General features: G+C 39.3%; 1 protein-coding gene across 2 annotated transcripts; it reads left to right on the top strand.

Moving 5' to 3' along the window:
• The first annotated feature begins 1,488 nt into the window (after window positions 1-1,488).
• Window positions 1,489-25,447, top strand: LOC144521158 (chemokine-like protein TAFA-1). 2 transcript variants are annotated; one of them, XM_078255528.1, is made up of 6 exons: window positions 1,489-1,942; window positions 3,229-3,373; window positions 22,498-22,638; window positions 23,737-23,861; window positions 24,039-24,125; window positions 24,286-25,447. In XM_078255528.1, exons 2-5 carry the CDS (start codon window positions 3,232-3,234, stop codon window positions 24,069-24,071), a joined length of 441 nt encoding a protein of 146 aa, XP_078111654.1. In that variant the 5' UTR covers window positions 1,489-1,942; window positions 3,229-3,231; the 3' UTR covers window positions 24,072-24,125; window positions 24,286-25,447. The 2 variants fall into 2 exon arrangements, with proteins under 2 accessions (XP_078111654.1, XP_078111653.1); XM_078255527.1 differs by having other exon boundaries at window positions 1,490-1,942; window positions 3,232-3,373.
• The last annotated feature ends 1,589 nt before the right edge of the window (window positions 25,448-27,036 follow it).

The raw sequence follows: 27,036 nt of genomic DNA, 5'->3' as shown, positions 1-27,036 counted from the left end.
TTACAGCCCATGTTTTGAGTGTCAGCAATAACTTTAATAGGATGGATGCCTCTGGATACACTCTTCTTTGGTACATGCACTCTGCTTGAAAAGGTTTTGAGAGGTAGATTATTAATGATAAATTTACCTCATGAATCATGCCACACTGCTTTCCCAATAGTTCATTAGCCTCCCGCTTTTAATAATGAAAGGTATTGGTGTATCAATATCTGTGATTCTGGCCCCGGTGTTACATCAGATTCAGATTTTGTGGTATAACCCACCCTATTCCACATATTGAAGTTTTACTTTTTGGACATTTCTTTTCCAAGTGTTCTGGATAATTGTCTGTGTGTTTCAGAGGAACAAAGATCAATTCTAATATTCACGGGTTCTGTGTTTCGGATACACAACCTCCGGTGTGCTCCAAGAATTCTACATACTTCTACAAACTCCCTGTGAAACAAATGGCTTGTGTCAAAGCCCAGTGTCAAAATGGGTAAATCTCTATGAACAATTAATGACTGCCCCATCTTTGGAAACTATTGTTCTGCTCAGAACAAATCTCCCAAATCCCCACTGCACAGAGTTGACTCTGCCAAGGACATTAATGCTGTGTTGTAGTATGCCGACATCTCAAGTAGTTTCATGCTGTTCCTCTCTCTCTGGGTATTCTTCACTCCTTCCTGAACTGGGAATGCACCCTGTCTTCCTGAGCAAGCATCAAAATAAAATGTGAAGTCTTTATGCTGTAGAGATGGCAGTGTGAGCTGCAGGCCTTGGGCATGTTCTGCATGCTAGTGATAAAAAAAAAATCCAGACACAATGTAAAAGCAGAACTCACTATGTAGTAAAGGTGGTGAGGAATGAGCAGGATGGAGCTGTTTCCCACACATACAGATCAGCGCTGATTTACTCCAAATAACAGCACTCACCTCCCCTTCTTTGCTATGACCACCATTAGGTCTACATCATACACTCAAGAACCCGCCCACTGTAGGTTAAGATTACCTTCAGCTGAATTGACATTCATCATCACAGTCTGCTTTCAATGTTCCTTTCTGCTCAGCTTGTTAAAATATATTCTTTCCAAAGTTTCTTTTTTGCACCTTCCTTTAACAACACAAAGGTAAGCTAAGGACAAAGGGTTTATGTCTTTCTCTCCTCACATGCTCACATTGGGTAATATAATATCTTTTTCTTGTTAAATTTCTTGGAATAACTTTAAATCATTTAGAAAAGATTAAGTATGTACTTAGTTCTCTTTATGTAGGGCAGAGTAGAAACTGATGACAAAAAAGGAAAAGAAATAAAAGAAAATGTTCCCTCAGGAGAAAAAGAAATCCATTCTAAATGTAAATAATTGTTAATCATGTGGTCACAGCGAAGTGAGTGGTGCCAGTTTCCCTGATTTGCATTTTTCAGAAGCATATGATCAGGTGGAGTCCCACTATGCCAATCTAATCCAGAGGCAGTCTGGCTTTAAGACATGTGATACAGTCTTTACAAACAGCCAGGCTGTACAGGAACATTTGTTTCTTAGTGCTCGCTGAAGGGGGGGACTCGGAGAGAGCCGCTGCTCACAGGCTGCCTCTCACTGGAAGGATGCAGACGCTGAAAGAAGAGATTCCACAACAGTTAATTAAGGAGCACTCCGCACGTGCCTATAAATGCGAAGGGGCAAATGAATTCAGTGTCAGTGGGAGCAGCTCCTCAAGGGGAAGCTGTGACATTTCAAAGGTGGAATTGAAAGAGCTGTAAATCGGTTTCCTGACGCCGGCTTGACGGTCATTTCTGAATCACTGGACTGTTGCTATCAAAGTGTGGAGCAGGGAGGCAGAGTCAGTGGAGTTCTCTCTTCAAGCTAAATTCAGTTATTGGATGGTATCAACTTGAGCAGCATTATGGATGGATTTATGTCATTCTGTTGAGATATTTATACACTCTTTGTTGGATTGCTCAGGTAAGATTTTCTTCTTTCTACTCTAGGCAAAAAATAAATAATGTCATTGTCAGGAGGATTTAGCTTTATTTACCATAACAATGTGTTTGTATTAAAGTGTGAAATTTGCACACATAATTGTATTTTATGGCACATTGTTGAGAAGAACAAAATGCATTTTTATTTCATCTTATTCCATATGATTTAATATTGATTATACTGAGAATGGCAATTTTATTTAAGATGTATATTCAGCTATTTCCTGAACTGTTTTATTGCTGCTTTGGATGCTTAAAAACCCAATGGACATGTGAAAGGGCTGAAAAGTATTTCACTAAGTACAATCTGGAGAATGCACTTATTTTATGACGTTAATAGTACTAATTGATGCAACACAATATTTCTTCCTAATGTTGATTAAAAAAAAGTTTAGGGATTTGGAAAAAAAATCAATATGTTAAAATCATTTCCTGAAGAATTGAATCCAAATTATCTCATAAATCTTATAAATATGCTATGATGTTTAAAAAAAAAAGGGGTAAACAAGCTATTGCTTGTTGGCAGTTTGCTGCTGTGAATAAAACTGTTGTGAAGTGATTTCAGGGCTGAAACGTTTTGTATTTTCTCCTTCGTAGATTTCCTTCACAGCCACCCTTCTCCTGTGGCCAGGAGCATTGCTCGCTGTTGTATTTTTCTTTTCTTTTTCTTATCTAAACAGCATGGTGAAACATTACAAGGCTTTTGATTCCTATTACTGCTGTGTCACTGTCACATTATTCTGACAGATACAGAAGAGCCTTGGCAGCCAGCTGCTCGCAAAATCTTATCTATCTTTAAGTTTGATTTAGGTTTTGAGGCAGGAGCACAGCTCAGGAGTTGAAGGGAGTCAGCCTGTCAGGGGAAATCTCTGCTGCATGGGAAAAACTCCCCAGGGATCACTCCACATTTGCAGCGTTGTGGCTCAGGGACAAGACAGGGCGAACTAGGAAGACGAAATAGTGAAGAAGTCATACTTATGTAATCATGCTAATGATAAATTCCGATGACTAAAAGACTCCACTGAGGTGCATTAAGGCCAATTATAGACTGGAGTGCTTTGAAATTGAAAGAAATGTATTTGGTATTAATAATTGCAATGCAACATTTTTGCTCACAAATGTGGAAGTGTGTGTGTGTGTGTGTGTGTGTGTGTGTGTGTGTGTGTGTGTGTGTGTGTGTGTGCTTGTGTGCTTGTTGGGGGGAGGGTTAAGGTCATAGGTTGAGAACATAATGTATTTTGTATTGACTCCACTTGTGCTGGTCTTTAGCAGATGTGTCCTGTCATGTCCTGGCTGCTCTGCCTGTACCTGTGGATCAGCGTGACTGCCATTCAGCTGTGTCAGGCCACTTTCTACGACACCATCCAACAGCATCATGGGACGAGGCCTGGACGAACCACCATCCACATGATTGGTGAGTTCTCCAGAAGCCTTTCTCTATTCTATAGATTTCTTTTAAAAAAAAAGAAAAAAAAAAGAAAAGAAAATGTTTTTTGTTACTGGAGCATCCCGGGTGTGGTTGCTTATGTGTTTAATTAGATTGTCACAAGCTCGGACAAAATAACAACACTTTTGCTTTGGGTTTATATTTCCATCTGGATTTCATAAAGTCGTTCATTCATTGACATATTATCGGTTAAGCTTGGACTAACAACCAATTATTTAGCAAGTACATTGTACAGTGGCTGTTTAACATTAACATTTGGCCTTGATAGCATGAATATGTCTGCACTGAAGATCACAAAGATATGAATGGCTTTGCACTTTCCGTCTTGAGCTATTATAGTTGATATTCATGCTACACTGCTCCTTCGCAATTTGATCTGTGCGACTGTGGTCGCTGTGAAAATGCACTGAATAGAATATGACCGAATTATTGCGGTCAAACTTTTGTTTTCATCAGGCGGATGCGTGCCATGGTTATGGTAAATAATTATGATCTCAGGATTCAACAGAGGAGAGGAAGCCAAATGCTGTCAGAACTTCAAAGGGAGAAGTAGCTGCATGAGCGTGCAGGTCCTTGGTATCTGTTATTTCCTCTATGCACCAGTGCACCTCAAGCATATCAGCAAGGGGTCCTTTCAATACTCTCAATATTGTGAGTCAGAAGACTTCCTGTTCCTACGCATTCATTTCATTACTCACGTCTGCACATGTGTATTGGAGGAGAACTTTTTTTTTTTTAAAGAAAAAAATACACTCGCAAATAACATATCTTCTAGAAAGTGGTCTCATGTCACCAAAAGGGAAATGGAAATAATATTTCAAATGCGCATTCAGGTAGCTTTTTGGAGAAAACGAGTTGAAAGCAAACAATTCAAATCCTTCAGGACCCTCTGCCACTAAAAGTGTAAATACCCTGTCATTCCATTTACCATAGTATGGCTAGTCCTCACTCCTGGATAAATGAGATGCCAGTTTTATGAGAGGAGGATGGGAAGCCTGTCTAGATTGATTCTGACACTGGGACATTTGTTCTGTGCTGTGTGTTGTGTGCCTGTTGGATTGGTGGGACAATTGGGGTTGACGGGTCATGAATTGGTGGCAAGAAGGCCATTGGTTGCAGACCATTGGGCCAATCATCAAAGGCAGCGAAATGCCACAAGTTCACAGTGACTGGTATTACCAGCGGAAATCAAGATTACAGAGGCCGAGAGATCAGTTGTGTCCTTGCCAATAGAAATTTAAATCTATTGGGGGGATGTTGTTTAGAAAACCAAGTCAATCACAAGTGACTTTGGGAACAGCAAAATTGTGACCTGATGTTCAGACCCTTTCTGTTTACACACAAACTCTAGATAAATTATTAGTTGTGAATAAAACCACCTGTAGCGTGAAAAGGCATCGAGACAGGAAGATTACAGATTTATCAGCAGCATTCTGTTTCTCACTCTAAATATGTTCTCAGTGATAATTTCTTTTGACAGCATATAAGCAAATGTTGCACTCGTGCAACAAGATATTGACAGCCTTATTGCAAAGAATGTGTGTCCAGAAGTCCATTAGATGGATGACCCTCGAGTAGGTGCCTGTGTGTGCTCAGTGATTCGGACAAGGAAGCCGTCTTTCCACCCTACAGCTCTACTTACAGATTGCTGCCTGCCACTCTCTTAGATATGCTTACGGCGGTTTTCTGCCTTCCTGGTACAGGCAGTGTTGCTCTCTGCGGTATGATTCATCAGGTGCTGTATTTATTTGGTGCAAAGAGCGTGAACTGAGTACAAAAGAGAACAGATTGTGTTTGTCATGCATCTGTAAAGTGGCAGGCAGAGATAACCCCTGAACATGTCCAGAGAAAACTGCAGAAGGATAATGTTCCTCGTCTAAAACATTGGATTGCTAAACAAAAAAATAACCTCCCACTTGCATCGATTTTAAAACTTAAGTCCAGCTACTGAAAACAATTAAATATGCGTTGCAGCTGTCGCAAATCACATTTGTTTCAGGAGTAACATCTCAGCTCTTGCATTGATATTTAGTAAGACTGAAATATGTGCTCCCTGCAGAGAGAACAAAGGTGGGTTGAATATGTTGAGCAGGAGTCAATTTCCTGTGGAGAAAATCATGCCATTGATCGTGCAGGTGATAAATAGAGAGTAGGACAAAGAACAAGTAGCGGCTGCCTGAGGTCAACCTGTTCATCACTGAAAGGTCATCAATTCTTAACACTGTGCGGATAATCTCTTACCTGGCAGTTGCTGTAAAAATGTATAGCTGCGAGTGAACGATCATACCGGGATAAGATATTCAGAGCATGCAGAAGTAACTCACTTGTAAGCATCCACTGTATAATACAATTTATTCAGACTTAAGCCGTAAATACTTTACTCGGTGTGATATCCATTCCTCTGTATTCCTCATGATAGTCCTCTATAGCAGCTACAGTTACCCTCCCTCCTCAGTTCTGTCAGTCCCTCATAAAGATGTACCTTTTCAACATGGATGTTATTTCAATGTTAAGCAACTTTAATATCAGCTTCCTTCTAGAATATGGAGTGCTCCTATAGTTCCATTACTTTAAAGAGTGAAAATACTATTTAAATCCCTCATGTCTCCCTTTCAGGAGCTTTAATGAGGAGTAGAGGATCAGAGCTTTTTTTTTTTTTTTTTTTTCAGTGCACGCCAACAAAAGAAACCACTCACTGGCAAAGCTCACAATGAAACTAACATGAAAAATTGATTTTCGGCTGTCACAAACAAAGGTTGTATCCGCTATGCACTGTTTTAGACACTGACAATTTAATAGCCTTATATAATGCATCCTGGAGGCACATTATTTTGACATACATCTTCCTTCACCCCTCCCTGAGACCTCCTCTCAACCATGCTCTCACTAGTGTCATTGCTGCTCCACTGCAGTGCCAACAGGAAGTGGCGTGCAGCCTCAGCCCGAGGCCTCTCCACATCTGGAGCTCAGCGAACCCACTTTGTTTTGATGTTGTTACACACGCCACTGTGACGTCGAAGGGGCCCTGACCACCCTGTAAAAACACCAGAAACTTCCTCTATAGCCTTCAAAGTGGAAAGGCAAAGATTGTTTACTTTGCCGGTGTTGTATCATATATCTTTACTAGAAATAAATGATTTGTGTCATTTCATTCATGGTTAGCCCTGAAAGAAAAATATATTCTTAAGGAAATGAATCTAAGGACAATCAGTGACCTAATTATTACTGTATGCTCACAGCTACAAATAGGTTTTACATATTTCAGTATTTCTCATTTATTCTCTTATCCAGGCTATGAATTATTCATAAGAGAGAGCTCCATAAGCTTGTGGATATTTGTTTAAACAGCATGTTTAATTGAAGTCTTTGAGCCAATTCTGTGCAGGGGCTATGGTTTGTGGTCACAACGCTTATATGCAAAATGAATTTCTGTGGCCCACAGCTTAATTAATTAGCCAACTTTCTCTCTTAAGACTACACCAGCTGTTTCTTGCCTTAGCCAGAATCCCCAAGCATTAATAAAAGGGGTGTTAACAGCAGAAAAAGTTCACAGCTCGATGTGTTTCGCAGTGTTGAGGTCACGGTTGTTTTTGGTACAGTGGGATAAATAGCATTTCTTTCCATTTTACATACAATAGTGTTGTGTTTTTCCAAATATTCCTACAAACGTTGGGCCCATTACTTATTTAACACAAACTAAAAAAACATAGCTTGTAAATATTGCTCAGATATAAAATATTATAACAAGACTAAGAGTCTTATGCGATGCTCTTTGCTTTGAGCTAAATGCATCAGCAACATGTTGCAGCATTAGTTGTTTAGATATTTAACTAAAATCGACAAATGCCAACCTCATGGTGACGCTAAAGGAAAATGCAGGGGATCACCAAAGTATTTAGGCTTCATCATCCAAACACAATGACTGTCTTTACAAAATAGCATGACAACCCATCCAATAGTTGTTGGACATTTCAGATATTTCAGTCTGGACCAAAGTGGTGGACCGACCAACCGACATGCGACATTGCCATCCATACAGCCTTGCTGCTAGCACGGCTACAAAAGCATGGCTACAAATAAGGATTTCCAAATATTTCAACATTCTGACACAAGAGAATTGTTAAAAACAAATTGTTTGAGAAACAGCCGGGAAGTAAGGTCTCTAAGGAGATGAGGTGTGCTTTTAAAAGTTAAAACATGTCAACATTAAACAGCATGAGGTGGGCTAGTCAACCACTGACACACTTCCAAATTCTTATGGATGGGATTCAGACTTTTGAGTAAATGCTCTGCAATTTGTGAGATGTAAACTGTAAGTAGGGTGAATTATTATAATAAGCCTGCAATTATTTGGATCACAGAGGATTGAGTGAACTAAAACACTTTGTGTACTAAACCAAATGTCCTATTCTAAACAGCTAATGGGGAATATACTGTTACAACCCAAATTAAGAAGTGCATTTTTGTTAGAGCACTGCTACCATAAATTGCAGCCCCTGGCCAAAAGAAATAATCATGACTGCGCATAAAGGAGGCTTGTAAGAGACGTTGGCTTTTTAATAACTGCAAAACACATTTTGCCTCAGAATGGTATTATTAGTTGATCGTTTCAAACCACTTTGCTCCATTGGGTAAAAGAAGCAGAGCATCCTCTTGGGGTCATTAGCAAGATTTTAAGACCCTTGTTTTGTTTAGTGGTTAGCAGCAGTTTTCTAAATATGTTGTTGTGACAGCTGACATAGCTGAAGGATAGTGGACTCTTAAACCCTCAGTCCTGATAAAAGCGTTCAGCTTGCTTTAATCCAGAAATAGTCCAAAGCAAAGCTTAGATATTACAGATACTGTTATTTTTGTTTTGTGCAAACCGCACAAAAAAAAGCTTTTGCTCATATTAAACAATGTTCTGGTAAGTAATTGAGCCTGCAGAACATTTAGAACTATCTGTAGCTCAAAGTAAATGCGTGGCTTCTTAACAGAGTTCATGTATTACATTAGTTTTTCACATTGATAAATGTGTAATGATGATGATGTTAGGTGTAATTAGTGTTAATGTTTCATTACTGTGAATTGTGCCTCTGCATTAGACCAGTGGAAGGTTTAGAAACCTTTGAATGAGGGGAAAGGGGGGAGTTTTGTGTCTCTTTTTAGTTATTTCACATCTCTTTGTCTTTGTTGTGCTTCTCTTTTTTAGGGTTGTTTCATGTCTCTTTGGAGCGAGTTTGAGTGACTTTTCAATAAGAAATGTTAACAGTAACTTCATACTGAGGTTCTGGTCCAGAGGCCCTGAGCATGTACCCCGTTGGCCCGTACAGTAATACATCCATTATACAAAAGCTTTGTTTATGCTTGCGCAATACACCATGGCAGGGTCTTCCACAGATGGAGTTATGAGTGCACACAGGCTTTCATGCTCAACGTGTACTCTATTGCAGTATTCTGCAAACGCCAGGGGGCGTAAAAACATCATCAAACAAAAACATCTGTGCTGAAGCAAGAAGTCATCGCGTGTTACTAGAAGAACGTTCTTTCATGAAACAGTGATAGGAAAGTGAACATCTCGAATCTAAAGCATTTTACCGCACCATACCTGGAATATTGTCAGTCTTGGGTTACCCTAATTGGAGTCACACCCTTACACTCCCTGAGTTACAGGACAACAGTCTACAGTAAATGTGCCCAACAAAATGACACAATGTCAAATTTCCCTATTAATACCATAAACAAACAATCCAATCTCTTTTATTTTTTGTTCCCATGCCATAGAAACAAAACAAGCCCTAACAATGGAAAGGATCCAACCATCACCACACTTCACAGTAATTGCTGATGGCTGTGGTTGCACAAGCCTGTGTGGGTTCATGTGTGAGCTCTGCTCCTCTTTAATTCAACATTTTCCACATGAAACAAAAACTACTGTTAAACTAATGATAGATTTGCGTCCCCACTGTTTGTTAATATTATATCAGGGAGTTCAGACCTTCTTGTCTTTTGTGTAATGAGGATTGTTCCAGCAAATATGCTCCCTGCCAAGGTGAAATGCTACCCTGCTGCCTACTTTTCCTGTTAACCCACATTATATGGAGGGATGGAACAAGTCTGTCACAGCGTGTTTTTGTCCCTCTCTGGCTTTTTTCATTGTGGAGGATTTTCAAGGTGTGGCAGTCCTGCGGCTCTCCCTGCTCTTTAGACGACAAACAGGGTTTTTGTCACTTCAGTGTTGGCCATTCGTGGTAAGATTAAGATGTGATTTTGAAGATTTGGTGACCCACTTGTGAGACACATTGTTTATTTAAGGCTATGTTTAGACGGAAACAATCTGAAGAGAAAACGCAAAAGTGGCGTTGCGTTATCACTTTTTATTCCGTGTTTAGACAAGCGTTTTGGGGGGAAATCTGCGTGCATATGGTGACGCAAAAGTTTGTGAAATTCGATGTAGTATGCATACCAGGCGATTAGGTGGTAGTGTGAAGCACTGCCACACAACACCACCAAGTCCGCGTGCCTGCGTAGAACCTTCCTTCTACTTCTCTTCCTAGTAGCGCGAAGCGAACAACAAAAGCTGACAATTTTGTCTGGACAGACGAGGAGGTGGAGTTATTGCTCCAAACACACACAGTTTTTATCCTTTAAGATTTCCACTCTGGAGGGTGGTTTCACTTTTTTGCGGCCCCAAAAACGCTGTCAGCGTCTAAACGAAAGGCACATCTGATAAAATATTTTGACGTTTTCACCCGCGAGCATATTTATGTAAACAGGGCCTACTGGGTCTGTAAATTCTGAGCAATTTCATGTGACTAATACCCTACTAACCCCAAATGGCATCAGTGTGAAGACAAACTACATCTATTAATTCATCCCCTGTATTTGTAGCGGTGAAAATGGGACTTCATTTCCTCATTTCTGATTTCCTCGATGAAATAAATACTTTTTGCAGAATGGGAATGATGCTTGAGAGATCATTTGATATGGCATTGCCTTTGTGGTTTCACTAGGCAATTTGAAATGCTTGGCAGTAATATGAAATTCACTTTCACTACTTAGACCTCATTAAGCTGAAAATAAGCATCTCAACTTACTAATTGGTTTCAAGGGGGAGGGTATGAGAAATAAGCAAAGTAATTAATATTGGGTTTATCAGGCTCTATTCCAGATTTTAGTTATTTTTTCCTGTTCTAATATCTCCTTGGTGTGTCATAAGTCTTCTGGCATATTTACACCACAGATCCAATTACCTTTCCTGGAAATACTGGAACATGCATGTGTGAAAATGGATGACAAAAGTGGATAATATATTTCATCAAATATGAAGAACATGATGAAAGGATGGAGAAATACTCCCTGCCTCTCTAGATGAAATTAAATTGCAATAAAAAAAAAATACTCATACCATTTAAAGGTTCCTATTATGATCTGATACTGTATCCTGTAATTGAACACTATTTAATAAGGCAGTAAGTATAACCATATCTACCATTTAAACATGTTGTATAGGTGCCGTGTATATTACACCATACAGCTACAAATGTCCAATACCTTTCTTAACTGCAGTAAGATGTGATTAAATTGTTGATCCTGTGACACAATCTGCTCTGTTGCATCATAATGAATAAGTAAAGAACCCTCGCCGCCAATTTTTCCCATTATCAGCTTGCAGATGTTCCGTAGTCGTCACTGTCGACCCTTCAGAGTACATCATACAGCACTAAAGGTCATTTGGCCTTTGCAGTATGTATTAATACACAGCTTACATGTTGCAGGCACATTGGCACCCTGTGTAGATCGTCTGGCTGGCAGTGAGAAGGCCAGCAGTCACATCAGAGGCTAGCAGCTGTTCTCTAAAGACTCCCTGACTCGGCTCTATCTCGGTTTCCTTTTCTTTCTTCTGAATGCAAGTCTTTCATCAGAGCAGGAGATCTAAAGAAATATGCTAGAAAAGGACCAGAATGAAGGACAGGAACAGCTTGACATTTAAAAATGAATGACATCTCACTGACTGAAAAAAAACTCAGAAGTGAATGTGTGTTAGCAGAGGATAGCGTAAACAGAGCGCCTTTGTTTCTATGTGTTTAATGGACATGAAAGCTGCTGTGTGATTGCTGTTGTACAGTATATCGCTGTCATGCTCAACAAGCCACACATCTCCACTATAAAAACCAAATAGCCACGGGCGTTTTTCTTGTGCGGATTCAACTCGTTGAGAGTCTGAATAGTATTTAGGTGTCCTGGGCTTGTGTTGTGTGTGACAACAGAGACGGCAGCCTTCGTGGCTAACATGCAAATGCGAAACCCGTTCCCTACTACTTGCTGCTTCCTCTGTTCCATGCAGTTTTCATGGATCTTAAAACAACACCAGCTCTGCTCTGTTCTGTAAGTAGTCATTCTGCATTTCAATAAAGTATCACCATCTTTGGCCCACTGCACAGGACCAATCTTACAGCCCCCTTGTGTGACACATTGTCAAAACTGTCAGCCATATTTCAAGACTTTTATGCTTTTATGTGTCATGGACAGTGATTTTTTTAAAGAATTGGTAGTTTTGTAAATTTTTCTGATGCCTCTCTCCAGCAAGCACATGTACTTTCTCCTACAAAGACACAATCACACACACAGTGTAAACTTAAAACACACACACATCTACTTTGTTGAGTAAAATAAAAACTGTTGACAACTTTACTTCCTGAAGCTTTTGCCCAAATGCTGTTAATTCTCAAAAATGTTTTGAATTTTCAAGTTTACTTAAGCGTTGTGTTATCGTTTACACCAACACACAAGTCCTCTGCATTTTTTTCAGCTGGAAACAAATTTGTCTCGCAGTTTATCAAGCAACATGTCACTCACTTTCACACCACCATTTATGTCTAGAATAACAGCAGTACTACGGGGACTTTAGATGTTTTCACAGGAGACCGGGAAGAAAGTAGTCACACAATTTGACACCATGCAGTCACATGTTTTGTGCCTCTCGCTGTCTCCAATCTGCATTAATTTGACATTCTCTAATCTGGCGGTCCCATTTCCTGTCAGCAACAGAATTGCTGTAGCCTGCTGGCTTGGATGTCTGCGGAGAGCATGCACAGAGAAAGTGGAGCCTATTATGGGTCACCTTGGATGCATTTCCTATTAAAAGGTGACAAGCATGCTGCTCTAAAACATGGACTGCTGTGGTTTGGAAGTCAGGGCCTGCTGTTGCTTGTTAATGACTTTTAGATATAAAATAATCACCGCAGGTTTTAAGGACTCCAAGTTTGCAGGGACGTACATGTGACATGGACTCTGAGCCTGTAGGGAGCTACTGGTATTCAGATGTCACATAGTTATCAGTTATATTGCCACATGGGTGTACAAATAGTGCCACTGGCTGCCAATCACCGGAATCCAAAGCCCCAGAGAGATGTGTTACCTGCTAAATTGAGTCCCTTAGGCTTTCCATTTGGTTTGTATATGGAGTGTAACAATGACTTACCTCGCTGCTATTCTTTCAGTCATATTTCACTTGGATTATTAGCTTTTACCCAAATGTAAGATGTTCAGAATCCCTCTATAAATTGCGTACAGTATTGTTTTACGTACACACCGGTGTCAAATGCCTGGAAACACATGGAAGAGGAGTGTTGCCGTTAAGAGGGTATACTTGCTATTAGCGTCTCCAGAGACAACCCCACAGTCTGGCCTCATTACAGTAGACTGTAAGTCATTGCATACTTATTACACACTGACATTTCTATTGAGATAGACTGACCACTTTCGCCTGCACAATGACTGTTACATCACATTTGAAGAACCATTTACAGGTCCCACATGAACTGTGCTCACATTCATTAGGCAGGTAGAACCGCAGATCCATAGGAATTCAGAATTGGCGCTACGCGTTAATGTCATGCATGATTTGACAGCATTTGCCTTCATCCAAGCTTGCTGTCCATAACTCATTGGATTCTGATGCAGTGTTTTTGGCTTCCAGCGTGACTCATTGTGCCAGAGACCGTCAACTCGACGGCACTCGCTCTCCACCTAGCAGCTGAGACATTGCTGACACCAGGTGTTGTCATTTGTGTAGATAATAGCATTACAGTTAAGTGCTCTGACAAATTTCCATTTGGTAGACTTGAACAAAGCAAATCCCTCTGTGAGAAGTTGTGCAGCATGCCAGAGGGTTTGTTAGGTTTCACAACAGCCATTTTACTCTCACTATTCAATTTATTTTACAGTAACTGCCAAAACACTGTAACATCTTGATTTGCAGACATAAAATAAGCCACGTTGTGTTAGGCAAAGAATAGAGTAGAATAGAATAGAGTAGAAGACCCATCCAGACTGCAAAATAGGGTCCAGATGAGTCCAGAATTAATCTTTTAATTAATCTATTAAGCTTTTTTCCATATTTCTTTTGTTGTGATATTAAAGTTTGGGCTCAAATATAATAAACGTCACGTCATTATATAATAAGAATAATAAGATAATGTACATACTTTTGGATAAAACAAGTAGACACACAACCCATGTTCCAATACAACAAGCTGATAATGTTGACTGATTCTGTTGGAAAAGCTCCAGAGTTGGTACAGTTCGACAGGAGAGTCTGACAGCTTGCTATAGTGTCACAAGATGAGAACATTAGACAGTGATCCACCAAAATATTTTGAAAAAAATCTCTGCACGGCACTTATGCAATGTGTGAGGTGCTTGGTAGAAAGCGCAATCTTAAAAACAATGAGAAGAACTCCCGCACACTGTCTCGCTTAGCTGAAATATTTATTTGATTACAAGTCTGTCTGACCGTCACCAGGTAGGTGGGTAGTTCTTCTCACTGTTTTCAAAATCATTAGACATGCCTAATTATTTGAGGTAAGCTATTCATTCTTGGCCTTGGAAACAGCAGTTTGTTTTGTAATATTCTACTTTTAAGGCTGAGTGCTCCTTCCAAGTCTGCATTTACAATTCAAATGATTGTTTTTCTACAGGTTAAATATACAGTAGGGATATAGTTATGAAATCAACAGCTGAATTGCAGTTGTAGATGCTAAAATAAATGTAAAAATGAAATAACCTAAAGCCAACATGGAAGAGAAGTCTTTAAAGTGCTTTGGACATCCAGTGGTGGAAGACATACAATGCACGTTACTGCACTAGAATTATGAAAAATGAGACTTGATTTCAGCAAATACTTGAAACGAATTGATTTGAACTGAAAGTATTTATATAGACCTTAGTGGTCCCCTAATACTGTATCTGAAGTCTCTTTTATATAGACCTTAGTGGTCCCCTAATACTGTATCTGAAGTCTCTTTTATATAGACCTTAGTGGTCCCCTAATACTGTATCTGAAGTCTCTTTCCCGAAATTCAGCCTTGGTGCAGAATTACAGCCACTAGAGCCAGTCCCACAATGAGCTTTCCTTAGGATGTGCCATGTCTGTGTCTGTAGCTATTGAGGAGGAGAGGGGGGGGGGGGGCAAGGTGGAGAGTGGGGGTGTGGCCTTGACCAACTGCCACTTTGCTCGTTTGAAAGCCATGATGTCTCTCTCTCATGGGTGGGCCAAATTCTCTGAGCGGGCAAAGCAGAGAAAGGGGAGGTAACCTTGCTCCTTATGACCTCATAAGGAGGAGATCCCAGATCGGCCCATCTGAACTTTCATTTTCTCAAAGGTAGAGCAGGATACCCAGGGCTCGGTTTACACCTATCGCCATTTCTAGCCACTGGGGGACCATAGGCAGGCTGGGGGAACGCATATTAAAGTGATGGTTCGGAGTAATTTCACCCGAGGGTCCTTTGCACCCTTGTTATAACGTTGGTCGAGTTAGCGTTATCAGCTGGTTAGTTTAGTGCAGGCACTAATGGATCCAGGTTTGTATCTCGTAAATTACCCCACTAATAATGCCCAAAATGATACCAAACTTCTACAGTAGTACAAATAGGGTATGTACTCATAAAACGATGGATTGGAAAGTTTGTAAGTACACCAGGAGTTTATTTAAATATCACTTGCCTGCTGGCTTCTGCTCTCTGCTGCTACTGCTACCGGGCAGTAAGAGTGCTTAGGGACGTCTACAAAGTACAACACCGAAAAGAGATACAACAAAAATATTTATTAATTTAACTTATTTTTTAAAAGTAAGTGCTGTAGTACAACTAGCAGGAGACAAGTTATAATTGAGGTAAGTTTGGAGACACTACCTTATTTAATCATTAAATTAATAAATATTTTTGTTGTATCTCTTTTCGGTGTTGTAATTTGCACAGTATCACAAACAAACAAACAAACCTTGTGGTGAGATTGTTTCCAAGGCCAAGACTGAAGAACGTATCTCAATAGCAGGCCTGTCCAAGGATGTTCTCATCATGTGACACTAAAGGCAGCTACACACCGGGCCGATAATCGGCCGTTGGACAGTCTGGCGAGGTCAGTGACTTGAGTCTGTTCGGTGTGTTCCGTGCCGTCGTTCATTGGAGGAGCTGTCGGCCTTCATTTTCGCCGACCTGACATGCTCAGTCGGAGACAGGGCAGTCGGGACTCACCCAGAAATGGCGAGCGGGATGAGCGTGACTAAGCCTCTCAAAATCTGATGAAAATCTTTTAAACTGACCTTTGTCTATTTGAAATGAAGACAGATTCAGCAACTGCATGGCCTATTTCTCGCTTAAATTGTTTTCAGAAACACGTTTCGGTGAACTATGTCAGTACAATATGAGATCGTATTCTGAATGAGTCGCCATTAATGGCCGGTTGAAAAATCCAAAATCCAAAATCCGGAAGCAGCAGCCAGACCCACGTGACAAGTTCGTCCAATCAGCTACCGGTTTTCTTTTTTTGGGCGACAATAGAGATTAGCGCCGCCTGCTGTTATGGAGACGTATTACGTCTCGTCGCTTTGGTGTGTTCCGAGGCATTTTTTTGACCAACTCGGGGAGACTGATAAGTCCAACTGCCTTTTCTGCCAAGGGTCGGCCGTCTGGTTGGTCTGTAACGGCCTTAAGCAAGCTGTCAGACTCTCCTGTCTTACTGTACCAACTCTGAAACTTTTCCAAAGATAGAAAAACAGAATCGTAGAGTTTCACATCAAACGATTGGTTGTCTTGTTAAATAGGAGCATGGGTTGTATGTCTACTTGTATTTCCCAAAAATGTGTATTTTATTTTGTTACTTATATAATAACGTAAAGTATAACTTTTAAGCCTAACCTTTAATATCACACCAAAACAATGTGGAAAAAAGTTCAATTAAGATTTATTCTGGACTCATTTTGACCCAATGTTTCAGTCTGTCTGGGTTTTCCATTCTATTCTATGCCTGTGACTAAGCGTTACCAGCTGGAGGCGTGGAGATTGAAATAAGTTAGTATTTAGGAGGCAGTGGTGGATCTAATGAAAGATGCTATCAAATTGCATTATGGGAAATGTAGGATCCAGTATTTTTGGAGTTAGACCCATATTGGGGACTATTTTTTTAATTTAAATTAAATTATTGAAAACAATTGAAAAAACAATGATGTAGTTTAGCATGTGCTTTTGTATATCTTGAATGAACATCGAAATTGCAGAAAAGCGCTTTCCAAAGTAAATGCAATTTAATTTGGCTAAATATTAAGAAGACACTGATGTTGAATTTTTTTTATTCAGATGACGTTTTGGCCCTCAGGCCTTCTTCAAGATAAACAATCAGTCTTGAAGAAGGCCTGAGGCCCAAAACATCATCTGAATGAAAGAGAAATGCAAATGGAGACAGAATTTGTGACACTTTTTTCCTACTTTTAAGTCTACCTTCAGTGATCAGCACCTCGCTACAACTCTGGTGTGCGTTACTTTGCTATATTAATAATTTATCAAAATTGGACAAGACATCTGTAAGCGTATAATTCAAGAGGCTCATAGTCTGCATGGTCAGAGAACTTTAATCACTTAGTTTTGGAAAAAGTGACTAAGTCAGAATGAGTGCAGACAAGACCGAGAACGGAACATTTTCATGTATTTATTTACAAGGACAACGCACATTAATCAATATTACTGTAAATGTGCCAGCGTTAGCCAGCTGGCTAATTTTCAATTGTAGTCCCATGGTGAGTTTTGAGACCACAGAAACAGGAAACAGTATGCCATAAGTATAGGTTAAAATGTACAGAAAAAGAGATGCCATAAAGACAGCAACAGCAACAAAATAAGCATTCTCAATACAGTGCAGAAGCCATGCAAGCAACACAAAGCAACAAAACACAGCCTAGCACTACTGATCATAGCCATGTTTTGACACATGCAAATATGCAGAGCGGCAATAAGCAATGAGACATACATAAAATACAACAATCATGATGGAGATCTTAATCAAATATTAAAGATGCAGTACAAGTTGGGGATATGACATGATAGGCACATAAGCCATGCAGCACAGAGTTGTAAGACACAACTTTAGAAAGGCCAAATTGTAAAGTACTATAGTGACTATGGACTTGAAGACTAAATTCACTGTGGGGGAGGATTTTTTTTCTCCACAGCCAGAACAGACAAGCAAAAGAAGTCTCAGCACAGGAAATAAATCAACATAAAACCAACACCAGGAACAAATCATCCCAGAAACCACGACAGAACCGTCCCCTCATACAGCACTAAGTTATGACTTTTTCAGCTCTTTCAGGCTGGAAAATGAGCTGTGCCCTGTTGGGAGAAGATTGTAAGTGCTCACCTTGTTTCCTGACAGCCTCTGTTTCTCAGCTCAGAGTAATAAAGAGGCAAGAGCACAGAGCATTGAAATAAAAAAAAAGGGCCGAGTCCTGTTGAGACCCTCTGCTTCTGTGTGACTTCTGACCCCACGAATGATCATTTTGGTCTACCCTGTTCCCTGTCAATTAAAATGCGGCTGGAGAGACAACACAAGCAGACACACACTCACACTCTGAAGCTGTCATTTGGGAGACTGACTTTGTCACTGATTATGGGGGAAATGGAAATACAGAAAACAATTATACCCTTGCATGGCTCCAGATGAGAGCTTTCATCTCCAGCCATGTTATTCTCCGTCTCCCTCTGAAACATTTATAATGCAAAGACGGGCTCTCGGAGCATGCAGCGTGTTATACTTGCAGGCTGAAACCATGAGTGAACTTGAAGCGTTGCTTTGCTTTTGTTTAAAAAAGACACACTGATTTGCATTTTTATTTGATTTTAATGTTTTCTTCGGAGGTGATGATTTCCAAATATAGAGGATCCCGATTCTTTGCTCGGTTTGCTAGCAACAAGCAATGCAAGTTAATTCTGTTGCGTAGTGTGTTTTTAATAGATCAAAGAGGAAATCTAGGGCTGTCTTATGCAATTAAGGCGATGCATTAAGAAGAACTAACCCCTGTGGGCTGTTGTTTCCAAATGATGCCCCACTGCTTCCACTGGTACATCAAGATTAACGTTGTGCAGACATGCCCTTTTGTTGAGTGCAGCAGGCAGCAGGAAACATTCTCCCAGTCCAGATACAAGATCTGGATATTTTTCAGTTAGACCAAAGGCTGTTGATGTTTTCTGAAACACAGCGCCAGGAGTCATGATAACCCCAAGAAACTCAACAGACTTGGCAAGAAGCAGGGAAAAGAAATGCTTTCTTAATTTTTTTTCCTCCTCTTGTATTGAAATTTGGCTATTAATTTTGTTACCGTCTTATCCAATCAACACCTTGACACTAGTACACATATCTGCTCCTCAGTAACACTGAATCCCAAATGAACTGCAACTAAGTTCATCATGATCTGATTCTGACTACTCTTGAAGTTTTATGGACACACCAGAAGATGATTTTTTAATTTTTTTATAACGCAATGTGGTAGAACTGAGAGAATCAAGTGTGAGATGAGCCCACTGATCTAATTCTCTCCAATAGGTCAGGTAGGGCCCTGTTGGTTAATCCCTACAGGAGCTCACATGATGGTTCAATTATATCCAAAAACTCTGTCTGTCTCTCTTTTAATTTAAGCTACTTTATGGAATAGTTTTGCGGTTTTAAAATTGTGGGCGGAACATATATTCTATATTCATATATATGTAAAGCAACAATCTTCACAATGGCAAGCATTTTTTCCCCTGCAAATCTAAAAATTGATGCATCCACACTATTGTAATCCCAAATGTTGAGATTTGGGATTACAAGATAAATAACATTTAATTTTAGCCCCCATTTAGCATTTATAAGAATTAAATAAACACAGAATATATACATATTTGTTTTTTTCTTTTTTTTCTTCTTTTTTTAATAGAGTACAAGATGACATCTTCAAATGTGCTCTACCAGCCCATCTGGTAGAGCATGTGCCCATATATAGAGGTTTACTCATCGACGCAGCGGCCATGGATTCGACTCCGACCTGTGGCCCTTTGCTGCATGTCATTCCCCCTCTCTCTCCCCTTTCATGTCTTCATCTGTCCTATAAAAATAAAGGCCTAAAATGCCCAAAAAATAATCTTAAAAAAAAGTCTTGTTTTATCAGATCAACAACCACCACACGATAACACTTTACATTAACGTCCCTTATTAAGCATTAAAAAGCAGTATATAAAGATTTATTAACAGTTTTAAAATGCATCATATTGTAGTTGTACGCAAGTGTTCATTTATATACAGTATTTGTCAACAATTATAACTTCTCCCACTTATGTGCCCATGTTATATGTTGGCAAAGACATTGATATATTGTGCATGGACCACATTTTTTTGTATTGCTTAAATATACTAAATTAGAAGGGGGTTAAAGTGTTACTCAAATCCCAAAGATATTTAATTTAGAGTTATAAAACACAGAAAACCCCCAAATCCTCACATTTAATATCCCTCATAAAATATTTGGTATTTTCGCCTTATTAAACAATTGAAATGATTGAGTATCAATTGCTGCAGATTCATTTTCAACTCATCAATTAATCAACCACTTCTTTTAGTTTACATTTATTATGTATAGGATTACTATGTTATATTGTGTCAAGCAGTAATTATCCATTTATATACCATCAATTGATGCTTCATGGTATACGAGCTATAAAAGGAGGCGTTATAGTAATTGCCATAAAAAAAATCTTTATATCTTCTAACAGCAATATTATAGTGTTTTATTAATGTGTATATGCTGCTTCTAAATGCTTATAGGGAATGTTGAAGTAAGGGCTAAATAATATCACCACTTGACTTTGTTATATTGATTGAAATATGATTGACTGAGCTGCAGTGATTCGATGCTGTGCACTGTTCTAACTTCTCCTAAGATGCTGCATTCCTGCTTCTGAGAAACCACTCAGCAACAGGAGGGCCTCACAAACCCAAATATTTAAATGTAGTAAAGTGATATATGCAAATCTAGCCATGGAGCAGTTCACAAACCCACAGCTCATTGTCAAACATCACTTCAAATCACTTTGATTGCAACATACTAGCTACTTTTCCCCCTCTCTCTGCTCGTCCTCTCTACAACCTCCTTGATCTTGTGTCATGCTGACGGGTGTAATTGTCAGATGGTCCTTTGCTGCACAACTCTTATGTGGAGAGTCTGAGCGCTGCGGGGGGGGAGGCCAGCGGTTGAGGTGGGTCGAGTCCATTCGGTCCAGTCCTCTTAGCCTTCAGGCCAAAGCCAGAGGCTTGGTGATAATTACATGGTGGAGCCAGTGTTCATATTCATGATAACCCTGAAGCCAGCCTCTACTCCTGCGAATAGAGTATTTTTCTCTGCCTGCTCTCACACATCTCTTCATCAACATTCAACAAGCTGCAGGGGTCTCGTTCGCTCAAAGAGTGTAAAGCACAATTAATCTTGTTGAAAATGTGTAATGTTTTACAGTTTTCACAATAAATAAACCTGTGAATATAAAAAGTTCCTGACATTGCAGGAGCTACCATACATGCCATTAAGATACCTTAACATATATTTTAAAAAGTATTCAAGATTATAAGCAGAAACATGGATATGACAGTCAATGGTGGAAAAAGTATTCAGATATTTCACTTAGGTAAAGGTAATAGTAATGTAAAAAAATTACAAGGAATTGTCTTTCATTCAAAATGTAAGTAAAAGTAAAGGAGAAAATCTAATTCTTTGGACTTTTCTATGCCTTTTTTTAAATACTGGAAAATATGAAGAGGTATTTAAATGAAACTAGAGACATTTAGAGGGCAAATGTCTTTTTAATGGAACTGTTAACAACTCATCTGAAACAGGACAAGGGGCCACAACCACTGCTTTATAATGAAGGCGTTTCAAGCCAAAGAAGTTGGAAACAACTGGTTTAATCTTTAACAATGCATTTTATAAGGTTATCGTATGTTATTTCTTAATCTCAAAACTAACTAGTAACAGTAACATTGATTTATGAGGACTATGGTTAACCTTTTCTCAGATCTCTGCAGGGTAAATCCAGACAGCTAGCTAGACTATCTGTCCAATCTGAGTTTTCTGTCGCAAAACACCAACGTTCCACCAAAACAAGTTCCTTCCCGAGGCTATTTTGCAGCGGCACCGTGGCTCTGCCCGGTTCTTAGAGACACCCAAGACAATTGTGATTGGTTTAAAGAAATGCCAATAAACCAGAGCATGTTTTTCTCCCATCCCGAAATGCTTTGTGGACTAGCTAGACCCTCCTCCGCAGCGCTGTGGAGGAAGGTCTGGCAAAGCGAGACTAGTCTGCAATTAACAATTACTCTGTCAGTTATTTTTTCAGTTAATTGTTTGGTTTAGAAAATATCTCAAAAACCAACATGGTGTCTTCAAATGTCTCTTTTCTGTCCAACCAGCAGTCCAATCATACAGAACAGAAGAAAACAGAAAATCCTTGCAATTCCAATTCATTTTCTCGCAATCACCATCAATTATTGACCAATCGTAGTAAGAAATACAATATTTCTTTCTAAATTGCAGTGAAATAGAAGTGTAAAGTACTGTAAAATATAAATTCTTAAATACAGTCCTCGAGTAAATGTACTAAGTTACTTTCCACCACTGATGGCAGTATGTGTAGCCATAAATGTTCACACAGTGAGATGTTCAGATGTACTATGTTCAGAAGCTCTGATCACCCTCGAGGTGCCTACTTAATATAGTTTGTAATCTCTTTTCTTTTCTTTTTTTTTAAATCAGAGGGGGGCACATGTGAAGTAGTTGCTGCTCACAGATGCTGTAATAAGAATCGTATTGAGGAGCGGTCACAGACGGTCAAGTGTTCATGTCTGCCGGGGAAGGTGGCTGGAACCACCAGAAACAGACCTTCATGTGTCGACGGTGAGTATTTTAGCAGGTATGGAAAAAATGATTAGGTTTTAAAAACTTTTGTTTTGAATGCAAGCTACATTCATACATGCAGGAAAAGAAAGGTTTTAATTTTTAGATTTAATTCAACTAAACACGCACTGTTATACAAAAAAAATAAAAAATCCTGACAGACAAAACTGCTATATGTTTTGAAAAGATACAGAGATTTGTTCCTAATGAAAGCCTAAGTCACCCATGCAATGCCTTGTCCCAGATAAGATTAACATTAACTGTGATAATGTCACATCCAAATTCTGTTGCTTGTCAGACAGCAGAAGGTATCTGCAGGGGTAAGCTTTACGCCAACAGTCAAACACCTGAATGTAGCGCACCTTAGGGAAGAGAAAAGAAATAAAGAATAGCAAAATGCAAAGAGATGCAGTGGAGAGAGGATCTTGATTACATACGTAGGTACCTTGTAGATTTTTCATGATGGTTTTATACATGCTTTGACAAATGTCTGCTACACAGACTCAATCCCTTGTAAGAAATGGATTTGGCGCACAGGTCTGACACAACTAAAACACATAATGGCTTGAGGAAAACCTCTCACCTGCAGCTTTTATCTTAAATCCTTTTGCAAATATTACTGAAATCTCTGAGCAAACTGAGGGAATATGAGGTTGCTCGATGTCAGCTCTGACAGATTTCTTTCCTCTGTCATACATTACAAACCATTTACTGTCCACTTACCCTGTATTTAAGGCAATTTTCTCTCCTGACGGCATGCAATAAAGTCATGTCAAGTCACACCTACCGATCCACTCACACAATAAAAAGCCTCAGTTCCACCCACCACATTCATGTATAACTGCATCTAATAAAGAAACTGCATTGTAATAGCCAACAGTTTTGCACTGTAAAAGGATATCTGAAGCATATACATGCAACACATACAGCCAACTTACTTACTGCCTCCTTTGACATGACACATTTGAGGAGAAGGATTAGACACCCCAGCCTAATTGCCATCTATCTGCAAAGTGCGGGGCTGTGCTATCTGGTTTTGCACTCTGTTAGGGTGAAAGGCACCTGCATCACCATTTCTCTTGTCTTTGTTGCCTGTAGCATCCATAGTAATTGGGAAGTGGTGGTGTGAGATGGAGCCTTGCCTGGAGGGGGAGGAATGCAAGACGCTCCCTGACAACTCAGGCTGGATGTGTTATGCCGGCAACAAGATCAAAACCACAAGGGTAAGATAACCTCTCTTGACCGTGGGAAATAAGACATTTTAGCAGAAGAAATGTACAGCGCATTGACACTCGCTGTGGCATCAACAAAACAGTCTAGTTATAAGGATTTAATTCCACTGCAAATTGACTTGTTAACACGGTTTAACCCCTCCATTTCCTTCTTCTTTTTCTTGACAGAACACTCAGCCATACACAACATCAACATATTAACACTTTGCTGAAAGGATGCAAGGAACGCCTCTGGTGGAAAAGGTTAATCTGCAGGTTAGCCTCTTCATTTATACTGGGACACCGCCGTACGCTAATTAATTTCTCTCAACTGTCTTATTTGCTAAGCTTTGTCAGGATAGGAGGAAATACTCGATTCATATCCATTTCTGTGACGTTCACATCATCTTAAATAGATCTTTCCTTCTCGTTTCAGACTGTCACAGGACCAATTATCACAAAGACAATGAACCTATTGTTGCTTTATGAATTGTGACCACTTCTCAGATTAAAGTGTAAAAAGATGTAGAATACATAAACCACATCCTGCTCAAGGCTACTGAAAATACTGACACTTCAAGATGCCTGCAGGGAACTTCATCGTAACCTTGTAATGAATATATTTTCCATCATTTCTTTCCGACTTTGAGATGGAACGTGAATGTCTGTGCATTTGGATTAATCTGGAGAGCATCTGACGTCCTTGCTGATACATCAGTGAGACAAATGTTCAAAACAAAGCACCAAACAGGAGAGAAATACAACAAAGGACATGTGATGGGCAAGTACAGTAGTTGACAGTCCTCAGGTTTTGTTTTTTTATATTGCAAGAGGAAAAGAAATATTGTACATACATTGTTTGTCCTTTCTTGTGTACATGAACTTTATCTATGGTGGTGGTGAAAAATTATCATTCGAGTCCCTGAATGCAGTCTTGATCTTCTCTCGTCACCCTTAAAACCCAACACAGCCAAAGTTTGATGATGTAATGTATAGATAAAACAGATGCATTGTGAGGGAGATGTTTTTACAAAATACAGCTTGTGTGTCTCAACACTGTACATTTTACCATTTTGTTTGTTTGGTACTTGGAAGCCTACGATCACCTCTTCAATGGCTTTACCAGTCAAACTTGGTAACGTGTCAGCTACCCTGAAACCGATTGATTCACCAAAAATGTGATACCGGTAGGTTGTTTAATACTTGAAATGCCTTATTTGTGTCAAATCATTCAAATGATGATATTGTACAGATGAAGCCATCTATTGATATGTGCTGAAATTTCATTAAAGTCATTGTTCCTGTAACTAATGTCAGTGCATCCTTGCAACTGAACCTCACAGGTATCAGTTACAAGCACTCAAAGTAATCTGAATACACCTTCTGCTGAAGTAGCCAAACCACTGCTTTAAACCAGAGAGTTTGACGTTCTGGGAAATAACTTCTCCCAAACTACCTTTCTTACTGAGAGGTACACAACTGTTCTGTTAATACCATATGCATCCTGGTACTCGTATTTTATAATGCTTGCTGTGTGTAATGTATGCCGTTTGTATCACTGTTCACCTGCCCGGAGACTGGATAAAAATGAGCTTTTAGCTACTGTATATCTCTGTATAATGCATCACATTTCAAAAATTTAACTTCACGTTTATTATACGTGGTCCCTGTTAAATAAACTTGTAAATAAATTAAAAAATAAGTTAGGTTTTATGGGGGTCAATCGGTCAGACTATTTTCCCCGATCTTAACCTCATTCAAAATCATAATGACAAGCAAATAACTCAGAATTTAGCCTTGTAACAGAGCCTTCCCCAACAGTATGTCATGTACAGTAGTTAAGATAAGGATAAGAAAAAGATACAGTATTTTTGTTTATTAAATATTTCTATTTTTGGAGGCATTTGACAAACGTTTCCCAGAATCAGGCTGGTAAGTTTCCATGGGTTTTGTGGTTTTTGTATGTTCACAAAGTTATTGCAGTTGGAGTTTAATCACATAGGTTGCAATTTCTAATAGCATGCTGTGTAGTGGATAATATGACTATAGCTTTATATTCAATAGACAGATATTAGAGTGGAATCAATCTTCTCATCTAACTATCAGCAAGAAAGCGAATAAGCGTAAAATGTCAAACCATTCCTTTAATTATAATCATCTCAACTGAAAACATCTCTAACTCCCCCTTCAGACTTGCATCTTTAAGCCAGACATGCCGGTTATCAACTAGACTTACTCTTGCTCTTTGTATACACACACACACACACACACACACACACACACACACACACACACACACACACACACACACACACACACACAGGTATATTTATCTAACAACGATTACACACATAGATGAATGAGTAACAGGACTCGCGTTTGTATTTACAACACTTTGATGCAGTATCACAGTGGGATGCCGGCCATTGCTTTCACACCCTCTGCCCCTCTGGAATGATTCCAGGAGGAACTCTGGGTGACTGCTTGTGCTGTGTGTCATCCATCTTCTGGAAAAATGAAAGTTTTTCCTGGACCTTGCACATTATTTTCCACTGTCCACATATACTCAGCTATAATTGTCCATTCAAATGCACCTTTATCCCATTCAAGAGAGAATATAAATGCTTGATTTTTGTTTGCTTTTAAACTTAGAAAAATAAATGTGCCTCAGCACCTGACCAATGATCTGCCAACATCAATGTTTGGAATAAGAATAGAGAGCCTCTGTTTCACTCCCCTTTTGCACATTTGTTTTTGCATTTGCGTTTCTTTTATCAGTTTTTCTGATATGATGTGATACAGGGTATCAACAGTACCGTTGTACCTGTGAGTGACATTTAATCATCTTGCCATTTTTAGATAAAACAGTGATTATTTTGGTATCGTTCATGACAGCTTCCATGAGTCTCTCAAAACCCTGGTTCTATATTTGGAACTGTGATTTGGTTAGACAGCATTACCTGTGCAAACCGTTGAGGGAAAGTCAAAAGGTTATTTTTTTTTAACAGGTTATCCAGAAGCAGGCTGCATCTTCAAATGCATGGTCCTGATCTCACAGATGTACACTTCCTTCCCGGAGAGATAAAATGGTTAACCGTGGCAAAACTATTGTTTTAATCCAATATCTTCACAGACTGTGTTGTTCTGCTCTTTCATAGAAAATGTGTTAAAAGGTGCTCTAAACAAT

Source organism: Sander vitreus, chromosome 7, assembly GCF_031162955.1.
Source record: "Sander vitreus isolate 19-12246 chromosome 7, sanVit1, whole genome shotgun sequence".
In the NCBI taxonomy this organism is placed as follows: Eukaryota; Metazoa; Chordata; class Actinopteri; order Perciformes; family Percidae; genus Sander; species Sander vitreus.
The sequence above is the reverse complement of the archived record's forward strand: the minus strand, read 5'-3'. Positions and strand labels throughout refer to the sequence as shown.

What these genes read in the sequence shown, in the direction of transcription:
- LOC144521158 (XM_078255528.1), top strand. Translation starts at nt 3,232, where the DNA reads ATGTGTCCTGTCATGTCCTGGCTGCTCTGCCTGTACCTGTGGATCAGC. An exon ending in AACCACCATCCACATGATTG is followed by an intron (nt 3,374 to 22,497) that starts GTGAGTTCTCCA and finishes TTTTTAAATCAG; the next exon opens with AGGGGGGCACATGTGAAGTA. An exon ending in ACAAGATCAAAACCACAAGG is followed by an intron (nt 23,862 to 24,038) that starts GTAAGATAACCT and finishes TTTTCTTGACAG; the next exon opens with AACACTCAGCCATACACAAC.